Below are 22568 nucleotides of genomic sequence, written 5' to 3' on the forward strand. Positions count from 1 at the left end.
TCGTAAAATAAAATTAAATATTAGCATTAGCAAACGAATCAAAGGGAATATAAAAGAAGGGTAAATAGAAAATGATATTTAAAAAAGTCCTAAAGATAAACTTCAACATCGACATAACAAAGTTAAATTCAACTATTGTATTATTCTGGGCAAGTAATTTATTAAAAATTTTAAAGCAGTTAAGCAGAAAAATAATTATATAATACCGAATCTATAGCTTATACTAATCGAATGACGACTTAATAATGATTTTACATTTGATTATTTTCGTAAATTCTAGCAATATTACATTACTTTGATCAATCATAATATTTGAATAAATTTTATTAAATTGTCGGTATCTTATTGAATGCTATAATTTAATTATTGGAAAAATATCAAAGTTTTATTCATAAATATTAAAAAAGATGGAATTGTACGAATTTTCTCATTTGTCATATTGTTCGTATTACAATCGTGTATTCGAAAATATTCCTCGTGTATAATTAAGTCACGTGAGGTCGTCGTCAAAGATTGTAAAAAATGAATACTATATAGTGAAAAATGCTTGAATTCCACAAATGGTAACAAATTTTGTATGAAAGCGGAAAGAAATATTTTTACGATTTGCTTACGTAGTCTGCAAAACAGTTATTATTTTATATTCAAATATAAAAATGTTAAGCAATTAGACTTCTAAAATAAACTTTCACAAATTCAACTGATTTTCAATCTTGATGAACAATTGCTTACAAATTTCTTGTAACTTCTATACTTGTTTGATTCTTTAATTGTATATTCATATATGAGAAATCCTAATCAATATAGTTATATGCACTCTAATGGATGGAATGTTTATATATATATATATATATATATATATATATATATATATATATATATTACTTAGGTTAAAATGCAGTGATAGAATTGAAACAACGAAGGTTTCATTCAAATGAGAAATAAAATATATTCCATAATATTATTATTCACTATTTCTACACATTCTGTACAGTAATTCATTTTAAGGGTTTTACACCTCAATATACTTTATACAAAAAGGCTACTTATAATCTAACATTAAGACATACCATAGCATGTGTACTCGCCACCTAACCATAGGTATGGTAGATGGGATGCACTCATGTTTGTACTGGTATTACAGAGTCAGTCGCCAACGAGTACAACTTCTTCCTCATATTATCACACACCGCACACTATATATCGCTAAAGTGTGATTCCGGTGCTTTTCATATTATCAATTATACATACAATTTACTGTCCCCAATAAGCGCGTTCGATAACTATTCTCTCTTCAAAATTCTTAGTGTTTAATCTTGGAAAAGAACCTGTATTACTGCAAGATCGCAAAAACTGCGATGCTTCTTCAATTACTCATTGATTCAACGTTCTTTGACATATATTGCTAATAAATTAAAAGTGTAATTGCGAAAATATAGAGCTGTAAAAAATAATGTCTATCCACAAATGTTCAATCGTACGAATACAGAAATAGTGCATTTTTGGAGACTTTGATAATAACAGGATTTGAGATTAATTGAGATCTCTGTCCTCTAAGTACTTGTACTCAAATGTAAAGCCTTCTTTTTTTCTCTGTCCCCACTTTTCATAGTCAAAATAGATATAAGTGCCCTGAAATTGTCAAACATTTGCTATTAATTACTGTACGTGTATGTAAACTTTAAAAACCCAAAAGTATTCACCTGTTCGTACTCCTCGTTAATGATTTTCGGTTCTTCGTGCCTCTGAAACCACATCATGTATTTGGTATGGAACCTCCAGCTCTGCTTCTTCAATGCCTTAGCTGCCAAGTATTGACCTTTAGAACCTTCCATATAGTAAAATATGAAAAATAATGTTTCCGTTGAAAGACGAGCGAAAAAGTCCACCGTATCAATATGGGGAATCTGCAACTAATAACAAACAATGTCTCGTAAACACGGAGCATTCTACTTGCAATTTTAATCGAAGATGCTTCCACTTTTTTAATAACAGATACCTGCTGATAGTAGATAGGCGTAGGACAAGTATTCCGAGGCAAATACGGTCTTAATCGTTCTGAGTCCGAAGGATGAGGCATGTGATAGTAAGCAGCCTCCATCATTTGGAATTGATGTTGATGCTCCTTTTGTAGGGGTACCGGCCCCAAAGGTGCTACACCAAGCAACGGTGGAATGTGGGCTTCTCCGGTGGCATTGCTGTTACTGTTAATAACATTGTTCGGTTTGGGGCCATCGAAGATGCTCCTCGTTGGTTCGGATGGCTGGGGCATTTCCAAGCCCGCTCGCACGATTACTTGCTGGGCGATCGACTTCAAAGTGGACATACCATCAGGAAGTTTAGGGATGAGACCATTGGCAGTGGATGGCGCTGGTGAGCACGAATTTATAGGAACGGGCGACGATTGGCTGCTGATCGACGAGCGTGGCGACGACGAAGGTGGTGGCACGGGTGTCGTTATATCTACCTCATTCACATAGTTCTGGCTTTGCTGTTGCTGGTTGTGTAAAATGTGAGCCACCTGCGTTGGCGCCGGATTTATTAACTGCTGTTGCTGCGGCTGCTGTTGTTGTAAAGGTTGTTGCTGCGGTTGAGCTTGCTGAAGTTGCGGCTGTGGTGGCTGTGGCGCCTGTTGCATAGGTTGTGGCTGCTGTATCGGTTGAGGTTGCTGCTGTTGTTGCGGTTGCGGCAGCTGTTGCTGCTGCTGCTGCGAAAGATTCAGTGGCACACTGGACGCTACACTTGATGTTATCGTCGACGTGGATAATCCATTCTCAATACTGTGCGCTATAATTTGAAGATGCTTCGTTATTACTTGCGCGATTAAGAATTAATATACAAACGGATAGTCAAAAATACTTACGCGCTGCTTTATTAGAGGTAGTATGAATGGCTTGCGAGTTGCTATGAGAGGCAGCTACTGTGGCAAAATTGCCAGCATTAGTTGTAGCGAGATGATTACTAGTAGAACTCGGCGAGCTATGGCTTATCGATGTCATGGGAATGGTTTTGCTTGGAGTGCTTGACAATAACGTCGTTTTCGCATTGGCAGTGCTTCCCGTTGTTGGAATGCTCGCTTGGGAATTGACTAGAGGCCTGACTGCTGTTGGTTTTACAGGCTACAACAAAAGAATAATTTAGTTCAGTTCCGATTATTATTGCATTAATTTTACAAAATTACCTTAGTCTTTTTATCATTATCTGTAGAGCTATCACTCGAATGATTGTGCATTGTTGAACTCAAAGGAGGTGATGGTATTGGCGATGTTCCGGAGTTTGTGGATGTCGGAGTGCCGCCAGTTTCATTACTGTTATTACTATCCGTTGTCGCAGACGACGGTATTGTTACACCCGTAATGTCTACATCGTCAATACCAATAATATCATCGTAAATATATTCGTTCTCTTCAAAATCTGGCTCTTGGGACGATTCTATATAATATTCAACGTCATCTTTTATCCTTTTGATCTGCACATCAAGGGATCAAAACATGATTACAACTAGTTGAAAACTTAAACATATTATGTTGGAAAATATATTGAGATTTTACCGTATCAACTTCAACAGACATATTATCTAACATGCGCAGCAAAGTTTCCAGCTTTTTTATGTGATATCGATGTTTATCCAATTTTGCTTTGAGCTCATCCATTCTGTCTTGTTTGTCTTTGTCTAACCTCTTTTTCTTCCCTGCTAGTAAGGATTCTATTTCTGATTCAAAAGTATCAAGCTACAAAAGTAATATAAACAGGTTATTCAATCTTTCAAGCCCTATAAAAACAAATATTTGAATATTCATTATACCTGTAAATTGAGAGTATCTATAGAATTTGCCAACCAATTGCTAACTTCTTCTCGTTCTTTTTGGGCAGGATCAAGTTTTTGAGCTGCTCCTAGACCTTCTTTAGAGTAAGCCTTTGTCTTTGTCTCTCTTTCCACAACTTTGAATCTTTCCATTTGCTAAAATAAATTTTTAAACTATTTAGTTTGTTGCATCATTCATATGATAGAATATTTCAACTAAATATCTCATTAACTAACCGTCTCAATAAGTTTTCGGTAATCAAGCAAGGTACTTTTATCTTTGATCTCTCCTGAGGCAATCCAGCTTTTAATTTGATCACGTAGCCTCTGAAGCTTTTTGATCTCTTTTTTGAGATCAGCCTCATACTTCTCCTTCTGATTGCTATTGGTGGCATTGTGAACTTTTTGCCAGATATCTTCAAAAGTTTCAACTCCTTCTGTGACTTTCTTAAGGCACCTGTCAATTTCCCCTGTACAGAAATTAATGTATGTTATAACAATATAATGAAATTAATATAAAATTTCATGAGGAATGATTTATCCCATTTGAACCCAGAATGATAGTTAGACATATCAAGAAAGTATAACATCAAGGATCATAATAGAAAATTTATTACTAGACAACTTAGATACTTGATAAGCATCAACATACATCAGTAGAGGCTCTGTGGTGTCAATTCCAAAACAAAAGAAATTTCATTATTTCCGTGAAAAATCTAAATTAAATCACATATATATGAGGTTAATGCAATAATACTTCTATTAAAACAAAAGTTATTCATACTAAAAACAATTAAAGCTTTCCAAAATGAAATAGAAGATTGCTATAAAGAGAGGTTATCCTGATGCATTGTCATGATAAGGCTGAATGTAGTGAAAGAAAAGTACGTGAAAATAGTTAGAAAGGGAGCAAGGCAGTAGGATAAAATATCGAGCACGATATACAAAGCAAAGATAAAAGAGTCCAGGCCGTGAAACATAGCCTGATTAACCCTTAATTGGAAGAATGCGCTGGTAGTAGCCAGCCAGCGAACGATGGCGTATAGCAAAACTTTAGGCCAACCAAAAAGCGTGTAGAGGGAAGCCAAGTAGCTGTGAAATCGTGGAAAAGTGTAGAAGTAACAAGCGTTGTTGGAAGTTGATTAGTGCCGAGAAAGGGGTTGCAAGGGCTGATATATCGACGGATAGGATCAGATGTAAACATGCTGAAGAAAAGAGCGAGAGAGGAGCCTTGTCTCTCTCGCGCGCGAGTCCTCACCTTGCAACTTTCTCGTCGCAGCCATGGCTATGTAAAAGCGTGATGCGATAATTCATGCATAGTCTGAGGGGCTGACGAATATTGGATAAATGTGTATCACCAATGTCTGGTTATCTTTCTCTTTCGACTTGAGCCCCTGTACACCGAGTGTAATCCGCTCAGCGGTTCTCTCTCTCGCACTCTTGTTGGCTTATAATATGGGAGGCTCGGCCACAAGATGGCTTCCGTTTTTCAAATGACAACGACCGAAGGAACTGAGCTCTACTCCTCCACTTGGTCACGGGATCCGAGCTCGAGATTAATCAAACTACAGCCCCGTGGGCAACGATTAACGCAAGTTTAATTCCAGCGCGGTAAATACACAAACCACGTCAACAAATAGTTACGTTCCAGTAGTCGAGCCGAGACACTATTATTCTATACATTGGCGCATTCACGGTGTACGCGTACATACTTACACTACTGTACCAGTATCCACACATACATACTCGCTCTCTAGTACCTAACGACTCGCGATATGAGAGGGGGGGGGAAGCTCTTTTTGTCGACTCTGAACTTAGAGCCGAGTGCTAACGCCACGTTACACTATCGAAAAGTACATCCTTCACGCTATAGTTTAATTTCTATAAAACCATTATATATATATATATATATATATATATTACATCACCGAGGCGCCAACTCCAAGGCACGATTCGGATTGATACCTACGTGTCATTACGGTCTAACTCCAAATCCTCAACTTTCTTTTTTTCGCTCCTTTTCTTTAATTTTTATTGTTTTGGAGCAAAAACTTCTATTTGATCCTTCTCAGGTGTTTTGTTATTTAATTGAATAACGTGATGAACATTGTAAATAGTACCTAATTTTTCATTTCTGCTGCTATTATTAGGCGCATTAGATCTAGCCAGCGTGTCTCTAAATTTACAATTTCGAGCTATAATTGTAAAAGCGACTCATGTAAAGTTTTTTTTAAGCTTCAATATGCGTTTGAATAAGCCGTACTATACAATGTAATCAAGAATTTAATTAATCCGAAGCGAAATCTAAATGAAATCCTAAACGAACATTCATTTATTTAATATTCATTACAAATAAATAGATTTATAAATTAAAATGCAGTTATATTGATTCACGCAGATAAATCTGAGACGGTTAATAATAATTAAAGAAAAATGAAGTGAGAGGGAGAGAAACAAAATAATTATCCGAGTCGTCGAGAGAAAGAAAGAGAGAGAGAGAACGGAAAGCGTCAAAGGTTGGTGGGGGGGGGGGGGGGGGATTTGGGCTGTCTCGGCGCCACTGAAACGTTGGACAAAATTCGCGTAACACGTGACCCCACGAAGGGAGGCTTGCGATTCGCGTATGATCGATTGATATTTTTAGAGCGCTGACGATAGATTACGCTGCATACCAGCCTTATACAAATACAAAATTACATTTTGACAGAAAAACTAAATAGATAACGTACGCGCATACTTTGCAAATTTTTTATTTATCTGTGGATCCGCTTCTCACTCTTAATTAACCAAATTATCACAGTAAATTTTTTTTAATTGCACTTTAAGACGTTGCAAGAGATTGCATGTTTTTGTAGAAGATAACAATGATTCGAAGAATCGTAATCGAACGCAACGGCAAAAGAAACGATTATTTGGAATCGAAAGTGTATAGTAGCCCGAAGGACTATTGATTCCACGATGTAACTTAGTCAATCCAAAGATTGAATTAGCAACAATTTGAAAGTCTCCAAGAGATCAGCCTGTGCTGAAACACATCAAAATGGAAACTCACAGACGCAGCAAAAATGAGCCCATAAAAATCACCGACTACTTTAGTAACAAAGGCATGCAAGTTTGTCGCATTTTGAAGAGTTTCAGAGTAACCCTCCGCGGGGGCAATACGAGGGTCATAAAATAGCCATGCTGGCTACGACAAAAACGTGTTCGTCGCGGGCGCGGCAAATAAAAGCGAGGGAAAAGGCAGCAGTCATACACGTGCATACGAGAGTAAGAGAGAGACAGCGCGCGCGAGCAGAGGCACATATTCTACGGGCGTGGGGGCGTCTTACAAACATAGGGGGGGGAATGGAAGGGATACTTCACTTATATGTATACACTATATACAGCGTCGCAAATACTCATACATGCGCATTTAGCACTACCTATACCAACAAAGCAAACGGCAATAGCCAGCACTCAGCAGGCCCCTGCCCGTGGTCGTAGCGGATACCTATCGCACAAGGCAGCAGTTGGCCGAGCACAGTCGGCGCGAGAGCTAGTATTTGGTGCGTGGTGTAGTGATCGCTGGCACATGTGCAGTAAGCGACTTGCCGTCGCGTCGATCGAATACACACTGCGATCAATTCACACTCGCACACATCCTCTCATTGCTACATAACGAAGTAGCGTCTCGGCCTAACCTGCAAAATCTTAGCCAAGAGCAGCAGTGACCGCAGCAGAGAGTACGAGACAAAGGCACGGTCCGCACGGTGGAGTGCGGGACGACCATGAGGACGACGAGGCGCACCGCTGCAACCACGACGCCATTTTACTAACCTCGGCGTCCCGCCGCCGCTCTCCTCCCTAGGTACGTTGCCGTAGTGCAGGCCGCCGCGTGCCGCCCCAATCACCGACGCACACCCAGACAGCTCTTAACAAAACCACCTTTTTTCTTACTCCTCCTCTCTCTCTCTCACCGTTTCACTCTCTTCGCCGAGCTCCTTTCGGTAGGTTGTCGAGCTTCCGGTTCTCGTGATTTTCTTTTTTCGCGCATTGTTTCCTCCTCAAACTCGCGATTGGATTTTGCATTTGCCTCGGCCAAATAAATGAGAATTGTCATACTAGATACTCACTTTTTTCTATGAGAAAAGCTTGAGTCTGGTTTATTCAGAGAGTTATTCAAGTCACTTAATTACTAAATCAATTTAACATAAAAGCTCTTTGCCTAGCTAATGAGTACAAATTCATTTTTTGACACATTCATCTTATGTAATGCTGCAGATAATTACGTTTTTTTTCATTCCTGACTGTGTCAATGTGTCTTTTCAGATATTAAGGCTCACTCAACTATAATTTTATTATGGAAGATGAGGACAATGAGAATGGACTTGTCGATAAATGGACTTTATTTGAAGAAGCATACTATAAGGAGGCAAGCATTGATACATCATTAGCACAAATCAATAATTCAAATGTCAGTCTAGATGACATTGATGAAACTCGAGAAGACTGTTTTTATTCCTCTTATCCCCAAGATTCTGATGGTAATGGTAACTCCAATATAAATCTAAAAAATGTTATCAAAGGATTTAAGAAAAATATTCTCAAAATTCAACCGGAAGAAAATCAAGTAGTAAATGATAATACATCAGTAGAACAAGCTGTTCAATTCAATGATACATCAAAAGAAAGAACAATCAATATGGTTGAAGTGAAAGAAAAAAATATGGCAGAGTACGCCCAATATTTGGGCCTGCAACCTGCATCATCGAAACCTGAATGCAACCAATGTAATACTTTTGAAAGTGAGACTATTACAGGAGAATCTAAACAAGATCAATGTGATTCTTCAGCAAAAAATTCTACTTTAGCTGATGATGCTGATAGTTCTAAGCTTTATCTAGTGAATAATGCAAAATTACCATCTACCAGTAGTAATTATAAGCTAGCATGTATAGAAAATTCTCAGTCATCAAGTTTGGGTAATTCTATCATTTTTCATTAATACTCCATTATGCAACAATAATGTTGATTTACCCCATATAAATAATTCTATAAATATAAGCATACATTGCTCATTAGTCACAAATGCTAATAAAGTATTATTTACAGATGATGAAGAATCCTTGCCTGCTAATAATTGTTATTCACCGTCAGTTGATACAACCACATCACCATCTACAAAAGCAAATCAATCAGATCTTGCCAGTCCATTAACGTCACCATCCACTAATATATCTAAAAAATTGAATAAGTCAGTGGATGAAGATATTGCTGAATCTACATGTCAGACACCACTGAAAGAGGCACTCCGGTCACCATCTCAAGTGGCATCACAGTTAATACCTGAAAAGACGCCCCAGTCACTACCTAAAGAGACACCCCAATTACTACCAGCTGAGCTATCTACACCATCATCTTCAAATGTATTGCAATCACCAACTTCAGATGCAATTCAATCATCACCCATGGAAGTATCTCAATCTCTAGTTCAAGACTTAGTTCAATTACCATCATCAGATACAGTTCAATCATCATTTATGGAAGTATCTGACTCTCCAGGTCCAGGAACAGTTCATTCATCATCTATGGAAGCAGCTGAATCTCCAGCTCTAGAAACAGTTCACTCACCATCCATGGAAACAACTAAATCTCCAGCTTCAGAGATAGATCAATCTCCATCCGTAGAAACATCTGATTCTCCAGCTCTAGAAATAGTTCAATCACCATCCATAAAAGAAACTAACTCTCCAGTTCTAGAAATAGTTCAATCACCATCCATGGAGGTAGCTGAATCTCTGACTTTAGAATCATTCCAATCACCATTAATGGAGGTATCGCAATCGCCATCAGTAGAGACATTGGAATCACCGATTACTGATAGACCTGCATCGTCACCTGAAGAAGCATCTCGATCCCCATTTACAGAATCATTTCAATCCCTTTGTGAAGAAGCATCTCGATCACCATCTGCTGATGTATGTATATCACCAGCAACTGATGCACCAAAATCTCCATTGGTTGATGTGTCACTATCTTCATCTACTCAAGCATCACATATTCAAACTCCAATGTCACCATGTGTTGAAGTATCTAAGTTATCAGTTAGTAATGATATGGATATTATTACAATTAATAGTCCAAAACCACAACCTGCAGACAGTGAATCACCAATTAGTAATTACTCACAATTACCTACGATAAATATTTCAGAATCAGCATCTTGTGATAGCTCAGAACTGCCACCTGATGAAAATATTCAATCTCCGCCTAACATTAATACAGTACTTTCATGTGACAGTAATTCCAAAGAACTTCAAACTGATAAATCTGAAGTATTTATTGATAAATATGAACCCATTCCATCAACTAGTTATGAAGATCCAATTCTATCAAGCAATTGCAGCCGGTCATCATTATCTGTTAAAACTTTAGCTTCAAGTAATTCTTGTTCAGAAGCACCATCTACCAGTCAACCTTCAAATTTCAAAATCACTAGTAAAGTTTATTTGTGTGCAGCTTGTGAGAAATATTTTGAAAACTGGAATCTTTTTACACATATGCGAGAAGTACATCAACGGCATATCTGCTTGTTTTGCCTTGGTATGTTTGGCCAAGCCGAAAGGTTATCATATCATCTACTAAAGAAACACAATGTTCCAGATATGAATTTCAATTCAGCAGAAGAATTCTTCAAAGTCTTTATAGGCCCTTGTTTCCTGGTCTGTTGTGCATGTGAGAAGATGTTTTCAGAGAATGAAAAATTTTATGATCATTTTTGTCCATCTCAAAAAGCAGTACAATCAACATCTGGAGTTTGTTCTCAGTGCAAAAAAATAAATTCACATACAGATGGGTGTAGGTTAGCTCCTGAAAAAAGTGATAGTAAAAAGGTGTTGCAAAGTTTACCGAGCAGTTCTAGGACTACAGAAGTTGAACGTACAAAAACTAATCAAACAGTGACAAATGTGATACGACATTCAAAAAGAACAATAAAACCTAATAGATTAAATGATGATATTTATTTGTACACAAAGTTAACCAATATTCGTTCAAAAAGGACTAAATTGCAAAATACATCTGAAACTATCAATAGCGCTTGTTTGGATTCCCATAAAGATATATGTGCTATTGAATCTAGAGAAGCAAATCGGAAATCATTTTCTGATTCTGGTATGGAAATTTGTACTGGTGCTGATAATGGAAACAATTTTGAAAATGATAGAATTGTATTAGAAAATGACAGTCATGAAAGTGAAAGTGAATCATTGAGTCGTGTTAGTGCCAAGGATACTTATGATAGTGTAACTGAAACTATAATGGCAGTTTCTCAAGGTACAAATTTTGATCATTCTATACATCCAGATATAATGTCTAGTAGCAAATTAAAAAGTACTTTGGACTGTAGCACAAGCAAAGGTACAGTTGAAACTTCAGAACCAAAGGATGAAGATGATGTGAGATTGATTGAAAAGAATGTTGTAAAACTTGATGAAACCAAAGAGCTTAGTTTGGAACACAATTCATTAAATGATGTAAGTGAGAATTTAAATTCAGATTCTGAATCTGATGCATCAAACGGCTCTAGTAATGCAGCGGATGAATTATTTGATGACATAGTGTCAACCCCAACAAAAAATGAACAAAGTAAACCAATATTGAGTGCTACTCCTGTTACAGATAGGAAATTAGTAATCAAAATTTGTACCAAAAATAATTCTGTATATTCAATAAAAACACCATCAATAGAAAATAGTATTGAAAACTATGATAGTTATAAAGAATCAGAAAAAAATAATAACAGTAAAGAATCTGGCAAGACACAACAAACGACTGAAGAATCTTTAAAGGATGCACAAGACACTAATTCAGATGATAAAAAAATAGAAATTACAGAAAACTGTGAAAATGATACTTTAGGTACTATAAATTTTGACTCAGACATTAACAAAGAGAACAAATTAGATGTTGAGAATCAACTGAATGAAAAGAATGAAGAAACCGTGAATGAAAAGCTAATAATAGATACTGTAGACAGTAAAGTTGAAACTTTCGATGGAATTCCATTGGCTGGTGAAGAAATTCCAGTAGTAGATTTAGATGTGGATGATCTTTTGGAAAAGATGGAGCTGGAAGAGTTACTGAAACGATGTATTAAAGTTGTTTGTGGAATTTGTGTTTATTGTAATCATGCTCGACAGATAGCTGTCAATGGTAAACAATTGAGTCTTCACATGCTTTCAGAACACAGGTTTCAACCTCAACATCCTGCAATTATCATCAACCAAGAACAGTTTATAGCAAAGGTGAAGAAATATTTCAATGAATTGGAGTCATATTTTTTTAATCTGGATTCTTTCAATAGCAAACAAGGAACCTATAATGTTTCCATGGTAAAAACCTATGAATGCTTCAACTGCAGGTTTCACTCTAACTCTCACAAAGAACTTTATTTACATAATAGAAAAATGCATCAAAAACCAAATCTATTGTGTATAATGTGCAAGTCAACGTTTTTAAGTTATAGTGAGTTACTGTGCCATTTATGTCCAGGAGTTTACGCTGCAAATATTGATATACAGTACAGGTGTTGTCTGTGTCAAGTCTCTAATATCCCATCATCTTTCAGGCTTATGGTACATCTTCGTAAATTGCATAATGCCTGTGACGTTTGTTTGGAAACTACTGGCAATCAGCAAAATTTATCCAATCACATTTGGAAGCATAAATTAAATCATCTGTGTTATAGATGCGGTATAGCTTATCGTAATAAGCCAGACATTACAAAGCATCTCTTCTGGAAACATGGAACAGAAAGTGTGCAGTGCAAAAAGTGTTTACAAAAAAAATGGCCTTACATATATCATTTTTGTGTTCCGCCAGCAGACTTTCCTTGTGAAGAATGTGGATATATTTGTCACAAAGCTGTTGCATTAAAAGTGCATAAAAGAATTCACACAAATGAATTCCCTTACCCTTGTACTGAGTGCTCAGCAAAGTTGATTTCAAAACATTTATTGGCTAGGCATGAACAAAGTCACAGAGAATCAGGACCATCATCACCACCAATTACACTGCCAAAACCCAATGAAAATCAAACAATTAAAGAGGAAGATAATGTTCATATTGATGTCTGCAATACAGAAGTAAATGTTAATGAAAAAGTTAAATCACCTGATGAGACTCCAAAAGAACCAGTAAAAAAAGTGGTGGATGTACTTGATCTACCACCGTTAAATTTGTCAGACAGTGACAGTGATGACGAAGAAGAAAAGCCAGATGAATGCAAAAGTAACAAAAAACCAGAGAAAATTGAGGCAGATATAGTTGACAAACTAGAAATGGTTCAGCCAGAACCATCAATTGAGCTTACAAATGACGTGATAGTTGAAGTTGAAAGAAATGAGGAAGAGAAAAAGCAGGAGGAGCAGATTATGGATGGCATTTGGGGTAATTTCAAGTCTTATACAGCAAGTTTGGAGAAACAAGAGGCTAATGCTATGGAAGCAGACATCGAGAAGCAAATTGTAGAAAATGCACAACAAAAAGAAGAAATTGAACGTTTAAATAAAGCAATACTAGCTGATCATGATTATTGTGTAGTATATCCAAGTAAGGATGAAGAAGATCAGAATTCATCCAGCAGTACCTTAAAAAAGACTGATGATAATGTAGAAACAGATAAAACTAATTTTACAAAAGAAAGAACACCTTCACCAAGTGTTGCTAACAAGCTACCAACTATTGAAAGTGAATCGACTAAGAAAAAAGTAAAATCTCCAAAAAAGAAGAAACAGAACACTAGCACGTCGTCCAGTGATTCATCCAGCGACAGTGAGTCTAGTAATTGCTCTTGTGGTCCTGACTGTAGCTGTAGTAGTACCTGCAGCAGTGGCAGTTCCAGTTCAAGCAGCAGTTCTGATTCTGACAGTTCCTCATCGAATTCACCCAAAAAAGTTGATCGGGAGAAGCGTAAAAAAGGAAAAGGAATGGTAGCAACAGAACCAGTAGGCGAGCCAGAGAAGAAAAATGAAGTTGTCGAGAAGCCGCCAACAGAGACTAAAGAACAGACGGTAGAGGTAAAAATTGAGATTGAAACAGCTCCGATCGAACCACTGCCGAAGAAAGTTCCAGCACTTATAATAAGAGAGTCTGATTTGGAAACAACAGAGACTGACACCGACGAAGAGTTCTACGATGAAAATCCTCAGAAAACGGCTACGAAATTGCTGGCTGAAAAACGTAAGCAAACGTTGCTTGCTTCCGGTATATCAGGTCCTACAGACACAACTACGACGCCGGTCAATGGTGTTATGGATAGTGAATTATCAACACAGACACCAGCAGCATCGCCCAGTCAATTGGACACTCTCGTGATACCAACTGCTAGCAAGCAACGAAAGTTCAAGACAAGAAGGCGCAGAAAAGGTCTTTGGGGAAAGGCTCGAAATCCCACGAAAAGTGTCGATTCGATCAAAGTCAACATTCCAAAAACCAGCTACCAGAGACGTGGAGCACCACGCGGAAGAAGAAACTCGATCGTTTCCAACATATCTGTTTTCGAGACTAATCAAATGATGACGCCGGAAGCAGCGAGTTTTTCGAGGACTCGCAGTCTTGCTGGCAGTGGCTCGGAATTGGATACAACAAGATCGTCCAAGAGAAAGCGCGTGCCTAAACGTTTTTATGATGACTCGAGTGATGAGGAAAATCATATGCAGCGAATGTTAAAGTGGCGGCGAACCGATGCTCCGCCAATGATGAGCACTTCGTCACCCTCGTCATCGAGTAAAGCTCTCAACAAACAAAGCTTTCAACAGCAACAGCAGCTACTTCTACAACAACAGCAACAGCAACAACAACTCCTCATTCAACAACAACAACAACTAATTATGCAACAACAGCAGCAACAGTTGATCATCCAACAACAGCAGCAACAGCTACAATTTCAACAGGAGCAACTGTTGCAGGCTCAAAGACAACAGCAGCAGCAGCAACGCGATGAGGACGACGAGGACGAAGAGAGAGCCTTGGTGATCGCAGCTTCTGACAGTGAAAGTAATGACAGCAGCAGTAGTGACTCGAGCGATTCTGACAACGAAACTACCGAGGCAAAGAGCAAGTTGACTTCAACAGCAATAGCTGTACCTCAGACAATGGCGGCAGCGAGTTCTGGCTCACTGTTTCATTCAAACTTCCCTCAACTACATCCTATCATTCCGGAGCGCTCTAACAATCTCTACTGTTATTGCCAGTGCCCCTACGACGAAGTTTCAGAGATGATCGCCTGCGATGGCGATGACTGTCAGATCGAATGGTTTCACTTTGAATGTGTGGGAATTACAGTGCCACCGAAAGGCAAGTGGTTCTGCCCGGATTGCCGCAAGAATCTTGGAATGTCCGATGAGGAAATGGCCAATGGATAATTGCGACTGGACGATGTCTTTGCCCGGACTGATCACTTTATACTTGAGGATAAAACGCTTATTGACGTGGGTGTCTCAGCGCTCGTTTATTACTATGCTACTACTACTATTACTATTACTACTACTACTACTACTACTACTACTACTACTACTACTATTATTATTATTATTATTATTATTATTATTATTATTATTATTATTATTATTACTATTATTATTATTATTATTATTATTATTATTATTATTATTATTGTTTATTTCCTTTCTCTTATTATCTTATCTTTCTCTTTTTCACGGATGCAACGAAAGAGCAAGGAGTCAACGTGTTTATAGTTCTCTTAAAATCGAACGTAGTCACACTCGCGTTTGTATATAATACTTGTAAATACGCCCCTAGAGTTTCTATGATAATGAACGACATAAGTTTTTGTGTAAATTTCTTTGTACTTCTTTTAACGATACGTCAATGTACATTTATATATTAGGATCAAAACTACACGTATATACACGTTAATAGTACAGTAATTGCATAAACTGCAAAAGATGGAGGGCTGTTACATTGGCGAAATTTACTTATGGGCTGAGTTTTACTGTCAGAACTGCTGGCAGTGTCTGTCGTTTCATTGCATCGGAAAAGTACTATTGTTTGAAAGGGAAAGCAATACATTTTGTTTTATGTTTCACACTCGATTCAGAAACTGTAAGCTGTCGCACTAAAAGAACAACGGTATAATGCATACTTTTCTTTATTCTTAGCTTCGTAATGTAAACTAAAATGTTTTCCAACATTTTTTTATGTTGAAATTTGAGAAAAACGTATCGATATTTTTCCGAAATCAAATTTATAAAAAAAATTAACTAAACCTATTAAAGCTATTTTTGAAATGCTTTAGATATTAGACGTATTAGACGTGGTATTTTAAAATTGATTACAAAACTATTTTTTAATACGCTTTTCTCGATTACATTACTTTGGTTCAGTAAATTGAAAAATAACTTAAATGAATTTTTGATATGTTACACTAGCGTCTGACTATTTCTTTTTGAAGTCACATAACTTGAATTAAAAGAAAATTAATGTAAAATTCAAGGAAAAAAGAAATAAAATCAATAAAAAAAATTTATATATCAAGATATAATATATACACAAAATTAATGTTGAAAAAAATTACGTGCCAAAAAGTTATATCACGGTCGTTTTAATTTGATCTAGTGATTATCTCACATTTTAATCCATTAGAATTTCTTTGGCTCTTATTTGAAATTTGACGATGAAAAATTCATTGTTACATTAGGTCGTAATTTACTAAAAAAAACTAATTGTATTTGTATATATTCATCGATGCTTGTAACGACAGACTAAAAAAATTGTAAAAGCTTTCCAAAAGCTTCGTTTTTACACGAAAACATGTATTTGCTTGTACGACTTGAAATCCATTGGTGTAACAATTTTTAGCTGATTATCATTTTTAGTCATAATAGTAGCAAGTGTTGCGAAAAAAAACACTACGTATTTTTTGACGATTAAATTTATTTTTATAAATTTTCTTACGATCAACTTTCGAAAGAAGACAATTCTTACAATACCGCGTTTTCATTTACAATCAGTCCTCGTCTCTCTAGATGACTTGGTTCTCAAAACGTCGGTGACAAATTCTTTGTAAGATATACGCTGTATTATAAAAAATCGATAATAATACATTATTCTCATGAAACCTACACATTTTTGTATTCGTTAATTTCTCTAACTTAACATTCAGTACTATACTTGTACACATTTCTTTTTAAGCTTACGTTTTTCATGTTAAGAAAAATTGTTTATATTCTCCTTTCCTGCTTTTTCTTTTTTTTTGTTCTTAAAATATACCCCTTATTCCCCTTTTCTCCTTATCCTATCATTTACCCCTTATAAAAAGGTGATGGATGCCATATTGAAGCATTTTATTTGTGATCTTACTGGCCGAGGTAAAGTCACGTGATATACTGTTATAGCAGTAAATATGCGTGTCGATGTGGTTTCGAGATGAGGTTTTAGTAATAAAAATTCATTTTATCATAATTGATACGAAGAATTTTAAAGATAATGAAAATAAAAAAGTATGTTACGATGTTATTATTTTTACACTTATTTTATGAAACTAGCAGCGAATAAATCATTTGATAAAAGCGCGAGGTTTTTTTAATTATTTTGATAATCTGATATTTAAACGTGTAAGATTGAAAAAAATGTTATAATATCATAATCTTTATGAAAAGAGTAAGATAAACGTTTAATAGTAATTTGACCCGTAAAGTTGAAAAGAATTATAGATTGTTTTTATCGGTTTTTGATATGATAATTCAAGAATTTAGAATATGTGGAGCTATTTTACTATAATACAAGTTTTCCACTGTGATATGTTTATATAAAGCAGCAGTAATATATAAAATAAATCATAAATATCAACATAACTGCATACTTATTTACCAATAAATGATGTCAGCTATCTCTATATCTAATATTGAATGATGGGAATATTTAATGTATGTTGAATTGTCAAATTGGCAATATCATCGATAAAAGTTTTGATCTATATTCGTGCATTAACACGAATACAGAAAGAGAGAGGAAAAAGATAAGCGCACTAGACAGCGGTAGTATATGTAAATATAAAAGCACAATATAATGCCATGTTTCTCGGTAACTAAATTCATTCTTAAACACTTTTTTATAAATTTTATAATTTATTTTTTATAAATTTATTAAAAAAAAGACAAGGATTGTTAGAAATGTATGCCTCATTGTTAAATAGCTTCCGATTGCATCGACATTCGAATTCCCATAACGTTAGCGAGAAAGTCTTTGTAAGATAAACGCTGTCCAAATAGTACGCAGGTGCAACCATTAAATACAACATTGATAAAGTTAATAAAGTAACATTGAAAAAGAATATAATTGTAATAATCATAGTTATACCTGCGGCAGCAACTCAAGAACATTTATTACTTTGCGTCTCGAAGTTGTCAAAAAATTTTCGCTTTCCTCGCCGTTTATCAAATATTTGAGATACTTGTACATTTCTTGCACATTCAATGCATCACCTTCGAATTATTCATGCAAAATAACAGCTTTGAACCTTACGAAGCAACGGGTTTGTATGGTTCAAAGCAGCATACTTCGTTCGCCATTTCTATCGTTGCATAAAATATGAAAAAACTGCTGTTTTGAGATCGATACGTCGTTCGGGTCCTCCTGGCCTCCAAGTTTAACAAAGGCATTTTTCAATTGCTGCATCGAAATGCCAAAAGTTGGTCGATGATTGATGTACAATTTAACGAATTCTTCGAACGTCACTCTAGGCTTATTCGATTGACCATTGCTTGCGCAACGCCGGGTAACTTCTTTCATCAGATTGTCCAGCTGCGAAGAAGAAAAGACGAGCCACAGTCAGGTAATCGAGGAAAGAAGGCTTGAGAATGGCAGCGGCAAGAGTCGTGCCTGATAGTCTGACGGATAAAATCCAACGGCTCTCATTAGATTGGGCAACTGGTCGGCCGAGACTTGGTCGTCGATGCGCCTGGCCACCATGGAATTTTCGCCCTGCTCCAGAATCTGCGCGTAGACGAAGAGGTCCTGCATCTCCTGGAAAAGCCAGCCGTCCTTGCCGCCGTCGATGAGGCTGTAGAAAGGGACGAGGCCGCTGCCCCCCAGCCGACGCGTCGTCTCCACGGACCTGCGTGAAATTGCCTCACGTTCTATCGACGCTGCGCGGTCGCGCGGACTCGCCGCACGCTCACTCGTAGTTGATGTTCCACGCGAGCACGCATCGATCGTCCCGCGCCGCGGTGAACAACAGATTGCCGCAGTGGGCGCCGCGCATCCAGCTGATCTGCGCGTTCGCCTCGGGTCACGCGCGCTCATTCGCCGCTCGAGCTGCGGCCTCGCTTACCTTCTTGGGATGGCCGATCGAGCTGAGAATGCCGCGCGGATTCCCATCCAGAGGCAGCAGCTGCAGACCAATGTGCCGGTCGCTCGCGAACACCATGTGCACAACGCTTTCGCTTCGGCCGCTTCGGCGAATCTGTACACGGGCAAGTCGAGCGTTTGACCGAGAATGACGAGGTACCCGCGACGCCCCCGGCGGTTCTCGCCACTGACCATCATTTTCTTGACCGGCGAGTCAGACGTCGGGCCTAAAATCGTCGCTCGCGTTTCTTTGCTCTGGGCGTCGATCAGTTTGAATTTGTGCTGGAATTAAGGGGCGGTGACGATGACGCGGCAAGTTAAAGCAATATCATGAACCAAGTCTCACGTCGGAGCTGGAAAGCACGAGACAGCTGTCCGCGCCGAATCGCGGGTACCAGTCCATGCACAGCGGCACTTCGTCCTGCTCGACGCGACTGATTTCCATGACGACGAGGCCTGGATCGGGATACGAGCCACTGAAAGCAGTCGAGTTGTTTGGAATCGGTAATTGCGCCGCCAAGTGGCCAAGGCACCTGCGCGGCAAGTCGTACTCGACCAGCCGTCTGTCGTCGCCGAGCGACAGGAAGCGCGGAGGCTGCTCGTCGGAGCCGAACGGCGCGCCGAACAGAATGCACCGGACGGGCGACGTGTGAGCGCGACATTTACCGACGAAGTCGTAGAAGTGGCGGCTGGCGGTTTGGTGTCGCCGGAACACGGCCACCGTCAGCGAACGGTCGTAGTAGGCCACGTAGCCGGAGCACGCCGAGAAGGCGAGGTCCAGGATCGCCGTCTCCGAGTGTCTGTAGGGCAGCGGGTCCAGCGGCTCCAGGGTGTCCGGATGAAGCACCCAGAAGGTCCCGTTGGCCAGGGCGCAGACCAGCGCGGCAGCTGCGAGTCGCGAATGCCGCACACCGTCAGCTCGGCAGTCGCCTCGCTCTCCGCACCCACGCCCACGCCCCACAGCTTTCGCCTACCGTCGGGCGAGTACTTGACGGCGCGCGGATGTGACTCCTCGTCGCCGTGGACACCCGAGCGCGTCACGTGCACAACTCTCCGAGCCATCAGCTCGGCTTTCAGAATCGGCAGCAAATCCGGCAGGGTGGGGAGTCTCCGTTTCAGCTTCATCCGGTGCGTCGCGTAGTCGAACAAGTATAGCGATCCGTTCTCGTCACCGGCCACCAAGTATTTACTAAAAGCCCAGTAACTCGTTCGTCGTCGTTTCGCAAACGTCCAGCGCGATATACGCGTTGCAATTACTCTTGCGGGTGTGCGTCTATGGCAGTCACAGGCGACTCCAAGTAATTAGATATCAACCGGCACCTCATACTCGGTATGTCTATCCATGCCATTTGACCGCTCTTGGTCGCTGAAATCACAAAGATTTCGGCATGGCTATGCGATATCCCATCGATAAGGGCTCTTCCAAAACAAACGCTCTGCTCGCTAACCAACGACGAACTTGTCCGCGGAAAACTCGTTGCTCTGCAGGGTAGCGTCTCGCGGCACTCGAAATTTTTCGAATTTTCTCTTGAACGCCAAGCACTTTTTATCGCAGTTCCGGTCTACGTGCCTCGGCGCCGGCGGATGCTCGATTTTGATGGTAACGTTGGAAGCGTCGACGTCTTCGTGTGGCGCCGCGCTGCTCGATTCGCGCGCAAGATCGCCACGACGCGGCTCGCCTCCTGAAATTCAAAACGGACTCTTCAGTAGGCGCGCGAGGAGTTGCGCGAGCTAGCTTTTCCGCGTTCACCACGTTCACGCTCGCAACTGCGCTCCTCGAATTCAATGTCAAATGAAATGAAGGTGACAAAATCGAGTCCGCAGTCACGACAGGCGTATAAAATCTGCAAGTCGTTGTCGTAGAAAATGATCTCGCCTCGGGAGTTACCCACCACGATCATTCTGAAATTGTTCACACAGATATTTGGATAACCGTTAATCTGCTAGCGAATTCGAAAATTTTGCATGTATCCATCGGAAAAATTACGTACCCTAAATAATTTATTACTTGGCTAATGTTTGCTTTCTGCAAAGGAATCGATTTTATATGTCTCATTTTGGTATCTTGTCGAGGATCGTTCGTAGTATCTCTATCCCACACTAACATGAACCCTATATAAAGATATAGTAAGAATGATTATTGACAAATACTGACAATTATGATTTTTATAAAAAACAAACGTGGTATTTCTAAATAAAGCCAAACCATTTTGAGTTCCAGTGAATACTTTTGAAGTCTCCATAATAAATGCCGTATTGTTAAATATTCCGAGGCCACTGGGTTTCTTTAGAATCGATGGGCAATTTGTGATCACATGTTTCTCGTTATCCTGTAATGTAGGTCACTCAAGATTATAAAATTCAGAAGAATAAAGTTTATGATCAAATAAATGTTAAATTGTACGAACAATTTGGACGTATATCACACGAGAGTCAGTTGTGAGTGCTAAGAAACTCCGGTTTTTCCAATCAAATGCAATATCCTTAACTCGTCCGCAGTTTGTTTCAGTTAAACTCGACTCAGCTATAAATTTTATAGAAATTTTATTGGACTTATTTTTACGATATTCCCGTGATATTTTGCAGAGACGCAGAACACGTAGATTTTCTAAAGTACCGTCAGGCTGATTCTTGTCAAAAGCCCAATACCAAATTTTAACCAATTGTATCTCTTCACTGCCAACAGTCACAATATATTTGGCATCGGGACTCAGCGACGCAGCCGTCATTCCACTGGCATCGTGAGGACGGAAAAGCGTAAAAATTGGGATTCTGCAATCGTCCAAATTAAGTAACATTCGTCCAGCTTTTGCTATATATACGTAAAATTAATAAACCTTTTGCATATGTCCCAAATAACTACCCGCGAATCGTTTTCAAAGTCAGCCGTGAGTAGCCACTTGCCAGTCTGATCTGTTGACAGCATTCTAACGCAGTTTCGCTAAAATCGCATTTAAGTCCCGTTCAACTAGCTAAATATTTCAAATTTTTGCTATTGATAATTGTGCTACTGACGTGCCCTTGCAATTTGAACATTTTCCTTGCTTTGTAATCGTAAAGAACCGTTACGTGCGAACTTGCGTATGCAATGAGCGACCGACTCGCGGTACTCAAGTTTATTACTGGGGTAAATGGATCAAAGCCGAAAGCCCATTGCAAGTTCTAATGAAAATGAAAACTTGTTAAGATAATCGATTGGGTGTAAGGTTAGTGGAATAACTTACAAAAGGACTTGATAAATGGGTAATTTCTACTTTATCAGAATCGGTGACTGAGCTTTCAGAATTGGATTCAAATAGATCCATGTACGACATTTTTATACACTCTAGTTTCGTAAAATTATGCAACTAAAATAATGCAGGTGCTTGCTTCACCACACTAACGCATAACAAAAGAACCTTGTCACCGGACA

At 38.7% G+C, this 22568-nt stretch overlaps 3 protein-coding genes across 3 annotated transcripts; 1 reads left to right on the forward strand and 2 right to left on the reverse strand.

The window, feature by feature from the left end:
- Nucleotides 1–932: 932 nt before the first annotated feature.
- LOC131671176 (CCR4-NOT transcription complex subunit 3) lies at nt 933–5539 on the reverse strand. Its single transcript, XM_058947418.1, has 9 exons — nt 5064–5539; nt 4043–4275; nt 3806–3961; nt 3552–3731; nt 3182–3469; nt 2864–3119; nt 2000–2787; nt 1704–1913; nt 933–1632 (listed from the first exon to the last, which is right to left on the reverse strand). Exons 1-9 carry the CDS (start codon nt 5086–5088, stop codon nt 1534–1536), a joined length of 2235 nt encoding a protein of 744 aa, XP_058803401.1. The 5' UTR covers nt 5089–5539; the 3' UTR covers nt 933–1533.
- A 1794-nt stretch (nt 5540–7333) lies between these two features.
- LOC131671177 (uncharacterized) lies at nt 7334–17580 on the forward strand. Its single transcript, XM_058947419.1, has 3 exons — nt 7334–7652; nt 8114–8766; nt 8897–17580. The coding sequence occupies exons 2-3, from the start codon at nt 8145–8147 to the stop codon at nt 15208–15210; spliced, it is 6936 nt and encodes a 2311-aa protein (XP_058803402.1). The 5' UTR covers nt 7334–7652; nt 8114–8144; the 3' UTR covers nt 15211–17580.
- On the reverse strand, nt 16805–22470 carry LOC131671202 (cilia- and flagella-associated protein 251-like). The gene is given in 20 exon segments (XM_058947452.1): nt 16805–16882; nt 18082–18166; nt 18360–18610; nt 18689–18923; nt 18988–19079; nt 19140–19251; nt 19317–19438; nt 19503–19632; nt 19690–20092; nt 20131–20345; nt 20414–20522; nt 20605–20838; nt 20907–21058; nt 21148–21268; nt 21363–21501; nt 21565–21680; nt 21774–21928; nt 21994–22097; nt 22172–22318; nt 22381–22470. Coding segments are annotated over 20 exon segments (3090 nt in total).
- Between the last annotated feature and the right edge of the window lie 98 nt (nt 22471–22568).

This window comes from Phymastichus coffea, unplaced genomic scaffold (genome assembly GCF_024137745.1).
Source record: "Phymastichus coffea isolate CEN01 unplaced genomic scaffold, Cenicafe_Pcof_1.1 PCOF00120, whole genome shotgun sequence".
Taxonomy (NCBI): Eukaryota; Metazoa; Arthropoda; class Insecta; order Hymenoptera; family Eulophidae; genus Phymastichus; species Phymastichus coffea.

Bases quoted from the DNA above. Each gene is read 5' to 3' on its own strand.
- LOC131671176 (XM_058947418.1), bottom strand. From the start codon at position 5,088: ATGGCTGCGACGAGAAAGTTGCAAG. The intron at 3,120-3,181 runs GTAATTTTGTAA...CTTTTGTTGTAG, and splicing joins ATAATGATAAAAAGACTAAG to CCTGTAAAACCAACAGCAGT. The intron at 1,633-1,703 runs GTGAATACTTTT...TGACAATTTCAG, and splicing joins TTAACGAGGAGTACGAACAG to GGCACTTATATCTATTTTGA.
- LOC131671177 (XM_058947419.1), top strand. From the start codon at position 8,145: ATGGAAGATGAGGACAATGAGAATGGACTTGTCGATAAATGGACTTTA. The intron at 8,767-8,896 runs GTAATTCTATCA...TATTATTTACAG, and splicing joins TTCTCAGTCATCAAGTTTGG to ATGATGAAGAATCCTTGCCT.